Source organism: Lotus japonicus, chromosome 1, assembly GCF_012489685.1.
Source record: "Lotus japonicus ecotype B-129 chromosome 1, LjGifu_v1.2".
Lineage (NCBI taxonomy): Eukaryota > Viridiplantae > Streptophyta > Magnoliopsida > Fabales > Fabaceae > Lotus > Lotus japonicus.
In genome coordinates this window covers 12,424,531-12,441,513 of record NC_080041.1, presented here as the reverse complement: position 1 = coordinate 12,441,513, position 16,983 = coordinate 12,424,531, and the positions used below count along the sequence as shown (strand labels likewise).

Sequence of the window (16,983 nt, the reverse complement as noted above, 5' to 3'; positions counted from 1 at the left end):
ATCTTCAATAATGTATTCATTTCTAAGCCGTCCAAAGTTTGGAATAATATGATCTTCTTTTGGTTGGCCAACATGGGCATTTTCCTTTAGTATTGCTAGCTCTGTTGGTTTCTTAATCACAACATTTATGCTCATGATTATTTATTTCATATGTACATAAAAATAATACAATATAATATAAGTAACCTATATTTACATCATATATGATGTCTATAAAATTTCCCATTTTATTGGTTTTTCTTAACAAAGGCCATTTTATGTCCCTATTATTACAACTTACAAGATGTATACCTAGTATAGTATGCAGCTAAAAAGGATGATTCCCTCTTCTTTTATTTTTCTTTTAGATATTGCAAGTCGTGTCAAACAGAATACAAACAACACAAAAGGGTTTGCTTTGCTTGAGAATAAAAAGGACAACGATTATAATCGCAGCGTATTAATGTAATTTGAAAAAGAGATTAAACATAGTCAAGTTGCACATTTAGAAACTAATTTCACAATTAACCCTATTAAATATATGCAAGATTATGAGATTCAACAAAAAATACAATAAAAATGCATGGTTGAAGGAAAGTATGCATCAAATCTTTATATGTTGCTTATATTCTATGTGACATTTTAGGTTGAGAGTGATACGGTTTATAAAAACTTTTTCTTATCAATAGTAGTCATTTTGAGTTTTGAAAAATATGGGATCAATCTCTTTAGTACACAAAAGATTAAAATTCTCATTTTTGTTCCGACAAGATAAAAAGGTATTCGAGTTAGTCATTTCAGGTATGAAAATTGAGCATTTTTTTCATAAATTGAATTGAATTGCATTTTTTCATTTTTAATGGACTAAATAGAACGCTTTTGTTTTTTTGAAAAGTGAATGATAATGTTTTCTTTTTTTTATCTTTTAAGAATCAAAGTGTGCAATATCTTTTAAAATCAAAATGATCATTTTGTCCTTAAAGGTTGAAGGAAATATGTAGAAATATGAAATCTTAACAAATTGAGTTTATAAGTCACATTTTTTAGAAAGTCTTTACCACTCCTTTTTATATAAAGTATGACTCAAACTCATACTTGAAATATCAACATTCTTCATCACAAGTATGCGTCCCCACCATATAACTATGCTCCCCATCTGCAGAAACTATCCGCACTTACATTATCGTTCGCTATAAAGACTTTTAATATAAGGAGCTACCACTATTGCTACATCAACCATCAATTCTGATACCACTTGTTGGGGAGACATGAGAGCCATGAATTACAAAAACAAAACATCAAAAAAAGTCACATCTCTTATATCATCTTAATGTTGATGAGACTTCAAAATATGTATGCTGTGTAAACAATGTTCTCAATATGGTGTGTAAACAATATTTTCCAATAGAATTTCTAAGGAAACAGTCCAAAATGGCAGTTGACCGTTAGTATGAGCAAAACAGGAAGACAAGAAAGAGAAAATTTTGCACACACTCCATCCAACAAGTACAAGAACTTCAACTTCTTCAACTCCCTCCATGCGTGCAAAGACAGCAGCACTTTTGTTTAATTTTCTTTCCTTTCTCTTCTCTCTCTAAATCCTCTTTGATTCTCGGCAATCCACCCCTCCCTAACTTAATATTCTCCTCATCAGCAGATTCCCTCCTCCACAACCCATCTTTCTGCCATTCTCTCTACTTTCTCTACATTGCTTTCCAAGCCAAGAATCTCTCAGATTCCTCTCCTCATCTCATCACCCTCTTTTTACACCACTATTAACCATCCATCTCCAATGGCCCTTCTTTTCCATCTCTCTCTTTCTCTGTCATTTTCATCATTCTCCTTCCTCCCTTTTCATTCTTCCCTCATCAGGGTTCTCTTCCCTCACTCTCACATAACGTAACCAACCTTTTCATCATCATCATCATGCCTGCTTCTTCAGATGTCAATCACCTTTCCCACCCATGTATATATGGTATGTTCTCTTTCTCTTTCTATGTTGATCATCAAAATTAGAGCTTCATGCACTTAGCTATTCAAAGCTGTTACCTTAATAGATTTTTACTTCCACCCATAGAACAAAAATTTAATTTTGCAACTTTAGGAATGACCCCATGAAGCTCTTATTTGAACTTCCAAGTTTTTCTGCTGATTTTGGTTACTGGGTATTCTCAAAGTTTCAAAATTTACATTACATATGGTTCCAATTTTTTTTTTTATCTAGACCATGCTATTTCTTCAAAATTAGAGCTTCATGCACTTAGCTATTCAAAGCAGTTAGTTCCCTAGGAAGAAAATTTTGATTTTACAAAATTATGAATGACCCCATGATTATTTGAGCTGGCTTCCAAATTTTTTTCTGTTGATCTTACTTACTGGGTATTCTCAAAGTTTCAAAATTTACTATTAAAAGCAGTTCCATTGGAGAAAAAAAATCGATTTTGTAAAATTAAGAATGACCCCATGAAGCTCTTATTAAACTTCCATGTTTTTTCTGCTGATTTTACTTACTGGGTATTCTCAAAGTTTCAAAATTTACTTTCCATATGTTTCCAAAAAATTATCTACCTAGACCATGTTATTTCTGGTTTGGCTTGATCCTTGAACTTTGTTCATATTACTATGATTAAGTGGTTCTAAACTTCTGACATAACTGATTGAATCATGAACTTTTTTGTGGCAAGCAGGGGATTTTTCTCACTCAGAGAGAAAGTCTGGTTTCATGAAATGGCTTAGTAAGCTTTTCAAAGGTGGGTCCAATAGAGCAAGGGGTGGTCGTCGTCTGCATGAGCCTGCCGAGGAAAACATAGTTTGGCGTGCTCCATCTAGAGCCTTGGTAAATAGCAGCACTGGCTTTCAGTTTTCTTCAATGATATGATATCTATTGTTCTTGACCTTGTTTATGATTAAAGTGAGAAATGCAAATAGTTAGTGTGTATGGTTCATCATTGTGGAACCTCATCATCAATTTTGATTTTTAAAATCAATTTCGAACGACAATATGATGCTTGGGAGTCAATTAGGATAATCGATTTCAGCCCCAAAATCAATTCTGCTAGAAGCTAGAGAGAGTAGCTTTTGCTTTGAACATAATCAATTGTGAGATTTTACAACTGAGTTTCACAATATTATTCTATAAAAATCATTTTTTTTCATAAATGTATCCAAACACACACCACTTCATTTTCAACTCATTTATATTCACTTTTACTATAATCAAATTTACCAAGATAAATTTTATCCAAACCAAAATCAATTGTGCCAACGTTGATCTAAACACACACTTGGATAATGCAGTATATTATTGTCTTATTTGGTTGATTAGATAACCTCTGATCTCATCAACCTGAAGCAAGACTTTGTATTTAGACAAAGCATCCCAAAGCACTTTCTGAATTATACATATTATTTCTTCCTTTCCATAGATTTGGATTCACACTGGTAACTTTACATTTTGCATTCCAATGATGCTCTGTGGCTTCTTAGAACATCTAAACGGCTTCTTCTCTATCTGCCAATTCATTAATTCTTACTTAGTTCCTTCAATCTCAGTTTACTGGCTATCACAATGAGGGGGAACAGAACAAATTCCTCCATTTCATGATTTCAATTTAAAAATAAAATAACTTGAGAGGTGGGAAATCAATAGTATAAATCTTGGACAAGAAAGTATGCTTCATGAAGCCTTTATGATTGAGGATATTATATGTGGAATAATACTCTTGAAGTAATTAGGATGATCGTGCTAGAGCTCCGAAGGAGAACGAGGATCTAGGCCATGCAATGGCACTTTCTTCAGCAGAAGATTTGAAGAGACCAAATGGTAAGTGCTTAATTTTCAAAAAGGTGCTTTCTCTCTAGCTATCCTGATATTTTCTGATCAAAGATTAAACATTTATTTCCATTAGCCCATCAAGGATATAATTGGGGGGCAGACATCGATGAAGGTTATACAAAAGATCCCTTGAACTCATATGCACAACCTCCATATGCTCCAGCACCATACTATCCCAATGAATATAGGTAAAATCTTTGCTCTTCAAAATTTTGTACTAATATGCAGGTGCCAAACATCAAGTGTTTCCAATTTGGTCACTGGCAAGGCTTGTTTTAGATCTTCTGACATAATGTGTGTATTATAACATGTTTGGATCAACTTATTTTTTCTCACAATCAATTCTGTCACCCAGAAGCTACTGACCTGGGCTTCTCCCCAGAATTTATTCTGGCTTTTGAGTCAATTGTTAAAGGATTTCCAAACATGCTATTAATGTCTCTCTAGTCTCTACATTATGATGGTCCTGCTGAATCTTTTTTTTTTTTGGTTTCAATGAATCAAACTGCTATAGGAATCAGAATTTGTTCTTTCTAGATCTTTGTAAAACAAATTTAAGAAGTGGAAAAGATCTTGAAGCATTTAAATTCATGCAGCTGCGATCTAGTTTTTTTCTTCTTATCTAAACACCTAAGTAATAGGAATAGCAGAGTTTGATACCATTTACAACTAATAATGTGTATTTTGCCATTGAACAGAAGAATATGTGGAGGTTGCAACCAGGAGATAATCTATGGGAATTGTTTGGGCTGCATGGATACTTACTTTCATCCAGACTGCTTCCGCTGTCACGCTTGTCGTTACCCCATTACCGAGCGTGAGGTAGTTTGACCCTCTTGGATATTTATTGCATGTTTGGACCAGCTTTTCTTTCTTCCATAATCAATTCTGAACAGAAGCTACTCACATAAGATTCTCCTCTGAATTGATTCCTACAAATTCATGTTATTCAGACTTTTGAAGATATTCTTGGTGTTACAAAAGTATTGATTTTGACAATTTTTTTCTCTGTCGATCCAAGTTTTCACTGTCAGGGAAGCATCCATATCACAAGTCCTGTTTTCAAGAGCTGACCCACCCAAAATGCGAAGTTTGCTTCCAATTTGTAAGACTAGTCTGCCTTTGCTTATTTAAATTATTCTGCATTAAGATCATGTCTTGTGTACCAATTTCCTGTCATCCTCATACTTAATGCAGAGCTACATTAACACTTGTTAAATATTTATTTACTTTCAGATTCCTATAAATGCTGCTGGTTTGATTGAGTATAGGTGCCACCCATTTTGGTCCCAAAAGTATTGTCCATCTCATGAATATGATAACACATCTCGCTGCTGCAGCTGCGAAAGATTGGAGGTACTGATTTAACTGATACTCCACACTGCTCAATAATTTGTACTTCACGAAAAAAAGATAAAGAATAGCTTTTATCTGTTGTTTTTTATTACCTTGAAGCCTCGGAACATAAAATACTATAGGCTGGAAGATGGAAGGAGTTTGTGCTTAGAGTGCATGGAATCTGCTATAATGGACACTGGTGATTGTCAGCCTCTCTACCATTCTATCAGAGATTATTATGAAGGAATGAATATGAGAATAGATCAACAAGTTCCCATGCTTCTCGTTGAGAGAGAAGCACTTAATGATGCTATTGTTGGAGAGAAGAATGTAATGAAAATTTCATTCCTTGGTTTTATTCAAGTAATTTAATAGCATGTTTGGATCAATTCTGTCACCCAGAAGCTACTCATAGAAGCTTCTCTACAGAATTGATTCTGACTTTAGAATCAATTGTAGAGATTTCCAAACATGCACTTAATCCAGTTCCCCTTACTCTTTATGGTTTTTTCCAGGGTTTCCATCACTTGCCAGAAACAAGGGGCTTATGTCTTTCAGAAGAGCAAACTGTCACCAGTGTATGATATTAGAACTATTTAATTTTTGTTTGCTTGGATCATGAAGCATGTTGCAGATTGTTTGTCAGAAAATTACATACTACTTCCTGATTTCATGTTGTTTCAGATACATAGAAGGCCAAGAATTGGAGGCCACCGACTAATAGGGATGAGAACTCAACCTCAAAAGCTGATTAGAAAATGTGAAGTTACAGCAATTCTTGTTCTATATGGTCTTCCCAGGTAAGTTATGGACCATGGAAACTTTGTTCTCATAGCAGACTATGCCACTTTCTTCCTATTGATGATGTCCAAACTTCATAAGCTCTCATTTTTTCATGAGATGCAGGTTACTCACTGGCGCTATACTTGCCCACGAGTTAATGCATGCCTGGTTACGCCTTAAAGGTATATACATTCCAATCAAAATCTTCTCACGTTGAAATTTCAGTGTCATGTTAAAATTTTGTGTCTATCTATCTCTTATATATACAAGAGAGAATTCTGAGTCCCGAGTGATATACATTCATATTTTGATGCTTTATCCTAGTATTCAACTTCTTGGTATACATGGCTTTTCCTCTAATTCATGTTTGAACTAAACAGGTTACCGCAACCTTAATCCTGAAGTAGAGGAAGGGATCTGTCAGGTTCTTTCATATATGTGGCTTGAGTCAGAAGTAATGCCAAATTTTCGAAGCATGCCATCAACATCCACAGGTGCTTCTTCCTCCTCCACCTCGTCCTCATCAAAGAAAGGTGCGGTGTCTCAGGTTGAAAATAAACTGGGTGAATTTTTCAAGAATCAGATTGCCAATGATTCTTCCCCAGCTTATGGTGGTGGCTTCAGAGCTGCAAATGAAGCTGTCAACAAATATGGTTTACGTTGTACTCTTGATCATATTCGTTTGACCGGTTTTTTCCCTTTGTAATAAGAACACACGTGCTCTAAGTGTGGATTGAAGTTCATGGTCTTCCTTTTTTATGTACCATTTCATCAATGAAGTTGACAATATAGAGCAACATTGCTTTCATAATATTCTTATTCATAGCAAATGAGTTTCTCTCATCAACAATTCAAATAAAATGTGACTTATCATTTCATGTCATTTTTTACATTTATATGTCTTCAACTCAACATAAACTGAGAAAAGTAACAAATATCATATAACACAACTCTCTATTTGCTCCGTGTCTCAACTTATTCATAGCAAATGAATTTCTTTCATCAATGATTCAAATATAAAGTGACTTCTCATATCAAAATATTCACTAGAAAATGACTATTGTATTCTCAAATAATAGTCAGGATGGTCCTATAACAAGTACAGAGTCATTGATAATAAATTAATCATTTAATATGGGCAATATGAAAAGAAATGGACCCCAGTCAAATATTCTTAACAGACAAAAATAAAGGGATCCAAGGTGTTCATGTAACTACTTCTAACTACATATATGAAGAATAGGTCATTTCTCAAAGATTACAATGCTGCACAACACTTCAACATGATGTCTTCAACTTCAACTTCACCACACGTGCCGTGGGGAAAATGCACTTGTGAAAAGCTGTCTCCTTAAGGCATTGAGTTGCAGATTTATAGTTCATTTTGACATCCCTTATCTCTTTGAGAAAGAGTGCAAAAGATTAACAGACCACATGAGAATACAAGAGCCACAACAGGCTAATATTAAATGATGTGAAAATCTCTGTACAAGTAAAAATGTGATCCCCACAGCAGCATTACTAAATTACCCCCATGAGAAGTGAGAACCTATAAAATAAAATGAACTTCAATCGATAAATCTAACTCCAACCATGTTGCATGGGTGAATAAGTTCATCCATTTACTTCATGCAGACCAGACTCCAAAGTTGATGGGTGTGTAATCACACAGTCGTAATACTCGCTAAAAGCGTCTTCAGAGTCTCGTAAGTCATAAAACAAATACCTACACCTGGCACCACCTTGTAATATTCAGGCAAAATTCCTCTGTAGAGGCCACGCATGCCTTCTGTCTTGATTATGTGACTAAACACACCAAATATGCCTGTATTATACACTCGGGCTCGCCCACCAGCCCCTTCAAGCTGCTTCCGCCGCCTCACAAGATCCAAGGGAAATGTTGCTGCATATAGGAAAACAGATGAATTGAACCATAATCATTCTAGTCAGAAGACATTCACTTGGGATTGGGATTGTATTATACATCAGATTATTAATATTTTGTGTCATGCATTATCAAATCTGGTAAAGTAACAAATGGGCTGAATTGGAAACCAATTCCAAAACCAGAAATGCAATCAAAATCAACAATATTTGAAATCGATAAGCTGTATAGACAAGACAGAGTTTCAAATTGTAGTGATCTTGTGCCTTCGACAAAGGTGCAAGCCTACACTGCAACAGCTATGCTTAATGATGACTACATAGCACATTATTGAAACCATGGGGTTCTCTTGTATTTGTGGTCAATTGACAACAAGAAATTCAAAGATGTGTGCTATCTTATCATGGCAGCATTTAACATATTCAGAACAAAAAAGAGAAATGCATGTGAAAGTGAGATTAAGGAGAAGGACTCTGAAACACAACCTTACCTGAACATGCAATCTATGTAGCACAGTAGCAGTGACAGAAAACCTTTATGACACTATTGATGAATTGGCAATAGTAGAGTTGTGTATGCATGTGGTTAGTGTCTCTTGGAATTAACTATCCCCAAAACCTATTTTGTCATAAGAATGATATTTATATTTAACAGATTTCTTCTGAAAGAGTCTTTTGGGCTTGAAACATGGAACATGCATAACCCCACCCAACCTTGTGCTAAGGTTTAACTTCCATTTAGAAGAATAAAGACAACAAGGATTGAACTGGTTCATCTTCTCCGATGCCATGTGATGAACCAACTATTCCATAAGCTTAAAATGTTAGGCTTAACTTTCATTTAGTACATTAATGATTTTTAAATCCAATAGCGTCTATGTAAATACTGTTTTGATAAAAATATCCATCCCCCAACTGATAAGATTTAGTTTCTTCTTTACAACTAAGTTCTTTTCTGTGTTGTAAATTGCATTTATTCATTGATTTTTCTCATGAGGAACTATATTACAATTTGTTACCACAATATGTCATTTAGGATTGTGCTGAAAGCAATATTATTAAAGCAGTAAGAACAGATTCCTGAGAAACACATCAGCAAGGCCTGAAGAATGCTGGTACCCGTCCAAATATCAGGTGAAGTTAGCCTAAGTGAGAAGCATACCTCAAAGAGGACAACTCTCACATTTGCTAACTGAGGGAGTGATATAGGTTCATCCAAGTAATGCCACCCCATGACGGAATCCACTGCATAGCTTGGGGAGACATGTCATAGAATGAAACTTGGGAAGATGATTAATTGAGCAAGATCTTTAGACAATAATAAAGTCACAGAGATAAGGAAAAAGGGTCTTTTAATTGTCTTCCTTACTAAATTTTCACATGCCAGGAAAATTAACAACTCCATCCTGGTCTCTGGTTCTAGGGGTCAGTCTGGTTAGATGCTTGGTGCAGGAAAACTCTCTTTCTCTGCATCAAAAGCATAGTAAACCACTACAGACATTAACTTCTTTGATATTCTTGGTTTGAGCAAATTCAATAGTTTGACTAAAGGTTTCTTAACTGTGATTGAACATCTAATGAATATTTGATATAACAAGTCAAAAACGCTAAATTGAGTGTTCTGATGCAAAACAAAGATGTAGGAAAAAGGTAAAATACCAGAAGAATGTGCATAACCCCAATTGCAAGAAACATAAAAAAAGCAAGCTATCAAGAATACTTATCTGACAAGTAACATCAAAAGTTCAACTTATCAAGAATATCTCTGAGAAGGAAAGCCAAAAGAGCAAGTCATAATTTTGCATTTTTATCACAAACCTGTAGATGAAGCAATGCCCGAAAGACTGCCACATGCCAGACTAACAACTACAGCTGAATCATCAGATCTGATGCAGACATAATGAATAATAATACAATAGCTATGAGTATAATCAAACATATACGGAATAGAAAAATTAAAGGACTGTTCAATTAATTTGTGCATTGATTACCTATTTGACCGCCAAAGTTTTCTCAAGCTTTCATATACGGAGAAGCTGATTGCAATGTTTGGCCCTACAGTCTGCATTAGCACCAGAGATGAGGCTAATTACACAAGAAAGAAATATAAATTTCAAGTAATGTTAAATTGATCACCGCAGCATACCAAGAGTGTAGTTCCAAGTCCCTTATAGAGGCCAAGTATTCCCTCTTCCTTGATAATTGTTTGTAAAGCATGCCAGATACCTCTATAGTAGGTAAAATTTGTCTGCAAAATATCAACATACTAATTGTCAAGTATAAATAATATGAATGCAAAAAAATTTAACTACCTGCTGCATAAAAAAATTCATCAAATTTAAGCAGATTTCAAAATAAGACAATTTCAAGCTCATATCTAAGATACTAAGACCACACAGAAGATCAATTATGCAACTATTAATATCAAATTGACCTGGACTGGATGGCAACTCAGGCATAAAATATTGGATGACAACATCAAGCAAAGGTAGAACAGACTATATCTTACCTGCGCAGCAAGCCGCGTTCTAACAAGATCCAAGGGATAAGTAGAAGTAGCAGCAGTTATTCCAGCCATGCCACCACCAACAAAATGTATGAAAACATCTGCACTGACATTATCCCTATGATTTTGCACTCCAGAAACCATCCTTAACCACTGCACATATATAAAAAAAATACCAATTAATGCAAACCATAAATGCAAATTTCTCAGCTAGATAGAGATACATACTCCTTTAAAGTAAACAGCAACCTCACCTTCTTATAGTGCTCATATGAATAAAAATTAACAGAAGAATAAGGTAGCCTATGAGCAATTGTAACCAGATTCCCCTTCCAGAAAGCTCTAACCCCTTCTTCATTCACAATTCGTGAAGCCTCATTCCATATACTAGCTTTCCTCAACGTTGCAACATTCGAATGCATACCCTGAATCTGCAAAACACAAAAAAAAAACAAAAAATTCTAGAATTAGCAAAACTCAAAAAATTAAGAAAAACCCAGATGAAAAAATCATGAAAAGAATCCTTTTTTAATTAAATTAACCTGAAATAGGATGGTGAGTCTAGCAAGCGGTGCAGTACACGTTTTGCTTAACGCGCCGGCAACCCCACCGGCGAGAAGCTGCGAGATAGTCCCAATCTGCTGCGGCGGCGGTTTCTGTACCAACTTCCGAACACCACCGCCGTCCACGGAGGCGACACTAACCCTAGCAGCCTCCGTTTGCATCTCCGTTCACTGAAAACTCTACCAACAACAGCGTTCACTGTGAGAACAAGAAGAAGAAGAAGAAGAAGAAACTGCAACTACGAATCTACAGCATTTTTCACTCTGCAGAATTTCAAACGAGGAAGAAGAAGAAGGAAGCGTTGTTTTTCGCAGAGAGAGAGAGAGATAGAGGTGACGGTCGACGACGTCGTTTTGCGGGGTTGTTTCACGAGGAACGTTAAAGCCGCGGGGAGTTTATACAGTGTGGCGCGTTCCAGGTGATTTTTTGTGTTCCTTATTGGTGATTTTATGATGGACGGTGATGTGGGTTTTGGAGGAGGGGAGTAGGGTGGGTGCGGGTGTAGGGTGTGGTTTTTGCTGAGGAATATGAGGTGCTTTTGTGGGGAATATGCGTTTTTTGTTAAATTAGACAAGTGAGGGAAGGAAGATATTAAGGTAAGGGTGGAGTTTAGGGTGAAAGATGGTTAACTCATCATGTTTTACATGGAAACCCACCGACTAACTAACCTTCCTTTACTTTTTCGGGTTAAGATTATATAGCACATAGATTTGTAATTTTATACTATTAATCTTAAAAAAATTTACAAAAAGGTAGTTTCACATCTATTGTCTCATCCGTCTAGAGATGTTAATGCGTTAACTGACTTCCTAGCTGAGATAAGATCACACGCATCCGTAATGTGATTTCATAGAGCTTGTGAGTTCTCGTGGGGGTATTGAGTATCTTTGTTATTTAGAGATGTGTTAAAATTGTAATTTATGGTTTATTTTTTGCAAGGTAAAAAAAAAAATGAATACCAAAAATTTGTTCACATAGTTCAATTCACAAAGGGTCAAGTGCAATTTCAACTAAGAAAAAGTGAGCTTAAACAATGATTGACATATTATTACTCGATAGATACATGTATTATATCATATATTCACTATCTTATCATAGTTAAATTTTGATAGAATTATAATTTTCTTTCAAGTTGAACCTAAGTTCATCTGAATTGGTGCAAAGTTGTAAATAATATATCTACCTATAAAGACTTAGTGAATTGACAATGTGATTAACTAGGTTATATTAGGCACATAATTATTTGTACATGTATACATTATTTATCTCAATTTGTTTAGAAAATTATAGTAGTTATCAATCATAATAAATGGCTTTTCAGGAGTTTAAATTTATTCTACATCTTTACAAGAGTCCGACTTAATTACTTACCACTAAACCAACACTATATTAATCATATAGTAAATGATTTGAAAATGAGTTTTTCAATCAACATTCTTTTATTGATATTACACGAGTTTTGCTGTCATTTGTCACATCGCAACAACAGGTGGGTTGTGGCGATAGAGTGTTTTCATGGTTTTTCATCCGACGGTGAAAGTGAACTTTGATGCTTCTTTTTCACCTTCGAGCTTAGTTGGTTTGGGCCTTGTAGCTTAGGACTGTTATGGATTGACTATGGCTACTGCGACTTCATTCTCGGTGGAGGCTTTATCCGTGATAGTGGCATGGGCTCTTGGTTTCCGCTTGGCACTCTCTTTAGCTCATGATGTCTGTTTTTGTATGGTTTGTTATGAGACTGATTAGATTACACTATTTGAGATGTGAAGATGTCACTCTCGCGATACCTCCTAACTTGATTTAGTTATTTGTGATTTTCATAGTTTAGTTGCTCATTTTAATTCTTATTGTTTTCATTTGTTCCTCGTTCAAGCAAATGGTTTGGCTAAGTTTTCATTTTTTTAAGGTCTTTAATTTGGATGTAGAAGGTCCTGGTTGAGATTCTCTATTTGTTCTATCAGGTCTTGGTGCTTATCACTTTTTCTTAATCAATGCATTCATTTAAAAAAAAACAGGTGGATAAGAAAAAAACTAAAATAGCAATTGTGATTTCTTGAACTCATCAAACTCACATATGTGGAAGGGTGCGTCAGTTATGGGCAATGTGAATCACGCAGAGAATTTTTAGTTGGGTAAAAGCTAAAGTAGTAAAGTGGTCATACATAGCGGCTTAGCCTTGGCGTATACACTACTGCGCTCGTGAAAGAAAATTCAAAATTGTTTTATTCAGACCCAATTTGAACATACAAATTAGAAAGATAGAAATTTGAAGAGAAAATAAAAAAGAAATGTGATATATATTATCAAGAGAGAATAAAAAGAAAATTTAGGTATACCTGAAATGCTGAAATAGATTACGGATTATAAATTTATGATTCTCTTATTGTTAAGTGTGAAACATTGTATGTATCTAGGTGTTCATCAACATTTAAAGAGTCTCATTATAATATATCACATGAAAAGAGAGATAAATACAAAATTTTAATATGATGAAAAATGATATATGAAAGGATCTTGATCTATAGATGAGTGGTGAAAACATGTTACACCATCTAGTGAGAGCTCGTGGTGGTTTGGTGAAACAAATGATATCTAGTGTTGATGACAAAAAATCACTCTAAACGAATTGAACTTTAAACCCAGGAGTTTAAATAATCACTTTTTAACTATTGCTACGCACAATCACATCATTGATTAAGAAAACAGCTCCTAAACTATGGTGGGAATGGGAATTTAGTGCTATAGATAATCCATTGCTTCCACGTACTCTAATTCCTTCAACTCCGCTTGTGGAGTAAATTTCTGATACTCCTGTAATACCAGAGTTTCATACATTCCTCTCACAATGTGACAGTTAGAAATTAGGAGTAACTTACCAATTTACCATAAATGTATCATGCTTTAGGCCTTAGGGCGAGGAAGTGTCTACTACAGTCTACAGGAAAACTGAAGAAAGTTCCCCTCTTGTGGGAAAAAGTTGGAGAACTAAATGAGGCAACCCCGGAACCACACTTATTGTCCCCTTCCTTGAATTTAAAATAATTTCAAGCTTCTCTTTGTCAATACCAACAGTTTAGATACCAATTAGAGATCTGCCCATTCATTCACTTGACATAAATGAGCTAATATACCCATGACATTCTTTTTTCTGTTTTGGCAATAATATCCATGAAAATTCTAAATTTGAAGAGATCCAAGATCCAAACCTGGAACTTGACCTTGAGCTGTACATTTAGCAAGGTGACATGGATATTAGATTGTGCATTGTGTATTGTAAATAGTGCATTAGCTATGTTACTAGCATTCTCATAGAGGAATATATGAGGGGGAGCCTGGGCGCAACAATAAGGTTGTTGTCATGTGACTTTGCGGTCACAAGTTCGAGTCGTGGAATCAGTCTCTTGCAAAAATGCAAGATAAGACGGCCTACAAACTGGATCCGACCCCTCGTTGGACCTCGGGTATAATAAGAGCTTTATAGCACCAGGTTTGTCCTTTTACGATTCTACTACTTTTTTATTGCAAATTATACATGAATCCATGATGCATACAGTCCATTATGTCTCACTGCTTCACCTATTATATAAGGAAGATTACCCTATCAGATATGCATACGCTTGCAAATCACTAATTTGAGTATTTGGAGTGTTTTTTTGTGCCATGTGGTGGTTTCCTCCCCCAATAATTCAAGAATCCAAAGCTTATATGCATCTCTCAACATTCCAACAGAACAATAACAAATCATAATAAATAGATTAGAATTAGAAAAAACTCCAATATGTTATTGAGAGTGAAACATATACACTATAAAGAACAGGAGCAAATTAACTGATAAACTAGATTTACAATATTTCTGCTTATGACTAAACTCAGACTTGACCACTATGATCCTAACTCTGAATGCATAAATTTCAGCACCACTTAACACCAAAGTGAAGTATCTAAATTGTAACTTGTAAGCCTCCATATTCACTTTCAAGTTTCAATTGAAATTCTTGAAGACTAAAGGGATAAAAGCTCTCCCGGAATAAGTGCATATTTGAAAATCTTTCTACAATTGATTCTAAAGTCAAAATCATTTATGGAAAGAAGCTTCTGTAATAGCTTTTAGGTGTCAGAATTGGTTATGAGAAACGAGAAGCTGATCCAAACATGCTATAAATCTGGCAAAAGGTAGCACAACTAACAACTATTCTTCATGTGTTTTCAGATAACAATTTTCTGAAAAACCTTTGTTTTCCTCTTCTTTTCTACACAGCTACCCTGTTAGTTAGAGCAACAAGTTTTGTTGCCTGTATTACCTGACATGTTTGAGACATTTATGGTAGTTCCTTGAGGAACGCCAGTACCGGAAGTAGCCTCTTGTGCCGCCAGTGCTTTTTTACTTACAATGTGATATATATCAAACAAAATGGTTTGGAATGCCTTCTCAACATTAAATGCCTCCAATGCTGAAGTCTCTAGAAAGGACAAACCTTCCTTCTCTGCCAGACTTTGAGCATCTTCAGTTGATACCGCTCTGAGATGATTCAAGTCGGATTTGTTTCCAGCCATCATGATAACGATGTTGGAGTCGGCATGGTCCCGTAGCTCGCGAAGCCACCTTTGAACATTGTCAAATGTTTGTCTCTTGGTTATGTCATAGACTAACAAGGCACCAACAGCTCCTCTGTAGTATGCACTAGTGATTGCTCTGTACCTCTCTTGGCCAGCAGTGTCCCATATTTGTGCCTTTACAGTCTTTCCCTCCACCTGCATTCCAAAAGAAGATAAGACCTCAAAAATATATTTAGCAATAGAAATTCAGTTTCTTCACTCAAGCAAATCATCAACATGCAAGAGAAATGAAAAAAAAAACTTACTTTCAAACATTTCTTCTAGAACTAAACATCAAATTTTTTTGGGAACTCAAATTTAGTACCTTTCCCATAAAACTAACCTTGCTCCTCAAAAATACCAATCTATCTTAACATTTTATCTTTTTTTTTTAAACCCCAAGCATCCTCCACTAAGGCAATTTGTTCAAGCCAGAGTATGACCTCTTTGGGCAGTAAAACTCTTAAATAGATGTTCAAACCTTCTGAAACTAACACATCCATAAATTATGTTAGTAACATAGGTATCCTCCATGGAAGATAATAGTGATATTTTTATCTACATTCTCCTGAGGATAACTCCGCCAGCGAAATGTTTTCCATACACAAGACGCCTCGAAATTGCAATCTTACTTAACAAATTTGAAGAAATTAGAAACACCAATGCCCTCATACCTATATTGATCAGTCATCACCATACCCATAAAACCATCCTAGCTCTTAGAATTAGTGATATACTGGTGTAACCAATCACGGTGAGCATAAAATCTAATCAAAACATTACAAATTCAGATTATAATAGTTACAATAGAATTTAAACCAATACTCGCATTATTCTAAAATTCCATGAGAATTTTTCATTATAGTTTCCTGCATCAATTGAGTTACAAACAATGAGACAAACCAACAGAAGGGTAATTAACAATAATCACAATCAATAACAGTTGCATAAATTTAAGATGTGGACCAACCTGCAATGTTCTGGTTGCAAATTCGACCCCAATGGTAGATTTAGACTCCAAGCAGAACTCATTTCGCGTAAACCTTGAAAGGATATTGGATTTTCCAACACCAGAATCCCCAATCAAAACAACCTTGAAGAGATAGTCATATTCATGGTCTACTTTGTACGCCATGATTCGGTTGCAACACCCACCAAATCAAACAGATAAAGATTCAAAGTTTGTGCAACAAGGAACAGGGGAGGAGAGAGAAAGGGATAGAGAGAGAGAAGAAAGGGCGCATTGCAAGGCCAACAATGAGTTTGAGCCAAAACAGAATTAACGGGCGAGAAGCCACTTTCAACGGCCTTTCATGCGGGAAATCACGGCTCACGAACACGTGATTAATCTATTTGCTTTGAGTATGTTTATACTAAGCCGTAAACGGTTTTTTTGTTAAGTAGCCGTAAACGGTTGATCATAATATAAGTTTTATTTAAATGAGTGACGATTAAAACCCTAACTTTATGGTTAAGAGATGTCGTGAGCTAACTATTT

The 16,983-nt window shown here is 35.3% G+C and overlaps 3 protein-coding genes across 5 annotated transcripts; 1 reads left to right on the top strand and 2 right to left on the bottom strand.

Annotated features, from left to right (window-relative positions):
- The first annotated feature begins 1,590 nt into the window (after window positions 1-1,590).
- Window positions 1,591-6,818, top strand: LOC130733677 (protein DA1-related 2). The gene is made up of 12 exons (XM_057585902.1): window positions 1,591-1,954; window positions 2,667-2,815; window positions 3,715-3,802; window positions 3,888-4,002; window positions 4,513-4,636; window positions 4,836-4,919; window positions 5,051-5,170; window positions 5,270-5,482; window positions 5,668-5,730; window positions 5,837-5,952; window positions 6,059-6,117; window positions 6,316-6,818. Exons 1-12 carry the CDS (start codon window positions 1,906-1,908, stop codon window positions 6,639-6,641), a joined length of 1,506 nt encoding a protein of 501 aa, XP_057441885.1. The 5' UTR covers window positions 1,591-1,905; the 3' UTR covers window positions 6,642-6,818.
- A 227-nt stretch (window positions 6,819-7,045) lies between these two features.
- LOC130733679 (uncharacterized) lies at window positions 7,046-11,253 on the bottom strand. Of its 3 annotated transcripts, XR_009017559.1 has the most exons (9): window positions 10,868-11,253; window positions 10,580-10,756; window positions 10,329-10,478; window positions 9,966-10,067; window positions 9,811-9,881; window positions 9,638-9,705; window positions 9,189-9,286; window positions 8,982-9,072; window positions 7,700-7,838 (listed from the first exon to the last, which is right to left on the bottom strand). XR_009017559.1 is itself a non-coding variant. In XM_057585903.1 (7 exons), the coding sequence occupies exons 1-7, from the start codon at window positions 11,048-11,050 to the stop codon at window positions 7,600-7,602; spliced, it is 990 nt and encodes a 329-aa protein (XP_057441886.1). In that variant the 5' UTR covers window positions 11,051-11,252; the 3' UTR covers window positions 7,046-7,599. The 3 variants fall into 3 exon arrangements, 1 of the variants encoding a protein (XP_057441886.1); XR_009017558.1 differs by having other exon boundaries at window positions 8,982-9,286; XM_057585903.1 differs by lacking the exons at window positions 8,982-9,072; window positions 9,189-9,286 and having other exon boundaries at window positions 7,046-7,838; window positions 10,868-11,252.
- Window positions 11,254-14,644: 3,391 nt separating this feature from the next.
- LOC130733676 (ras-related protein Rab11C-like) lies at window positions 14,645-16,763 on the bottom strand. Its single transcript, XM_057585901.1, has 2 exons — window positions 16,456-16,763; window positions 14,645-15,641 (listed from the first exon to the last, which is right to left on the bottom strand). Exons 1-2 carry the CDS (start codon window positions 16,618-16,620, stop codon window positions 15,156-15,158), a joined length of 651 nt encoding a protein of 216 aa, XP_057441884.1. The 5' UTR covers window positions 16,621-16,763; the 3' UTR covers window positions 14,645-15,155.
- Window positions 16,764-16,983: the final 220 nt, after the last annotated feature.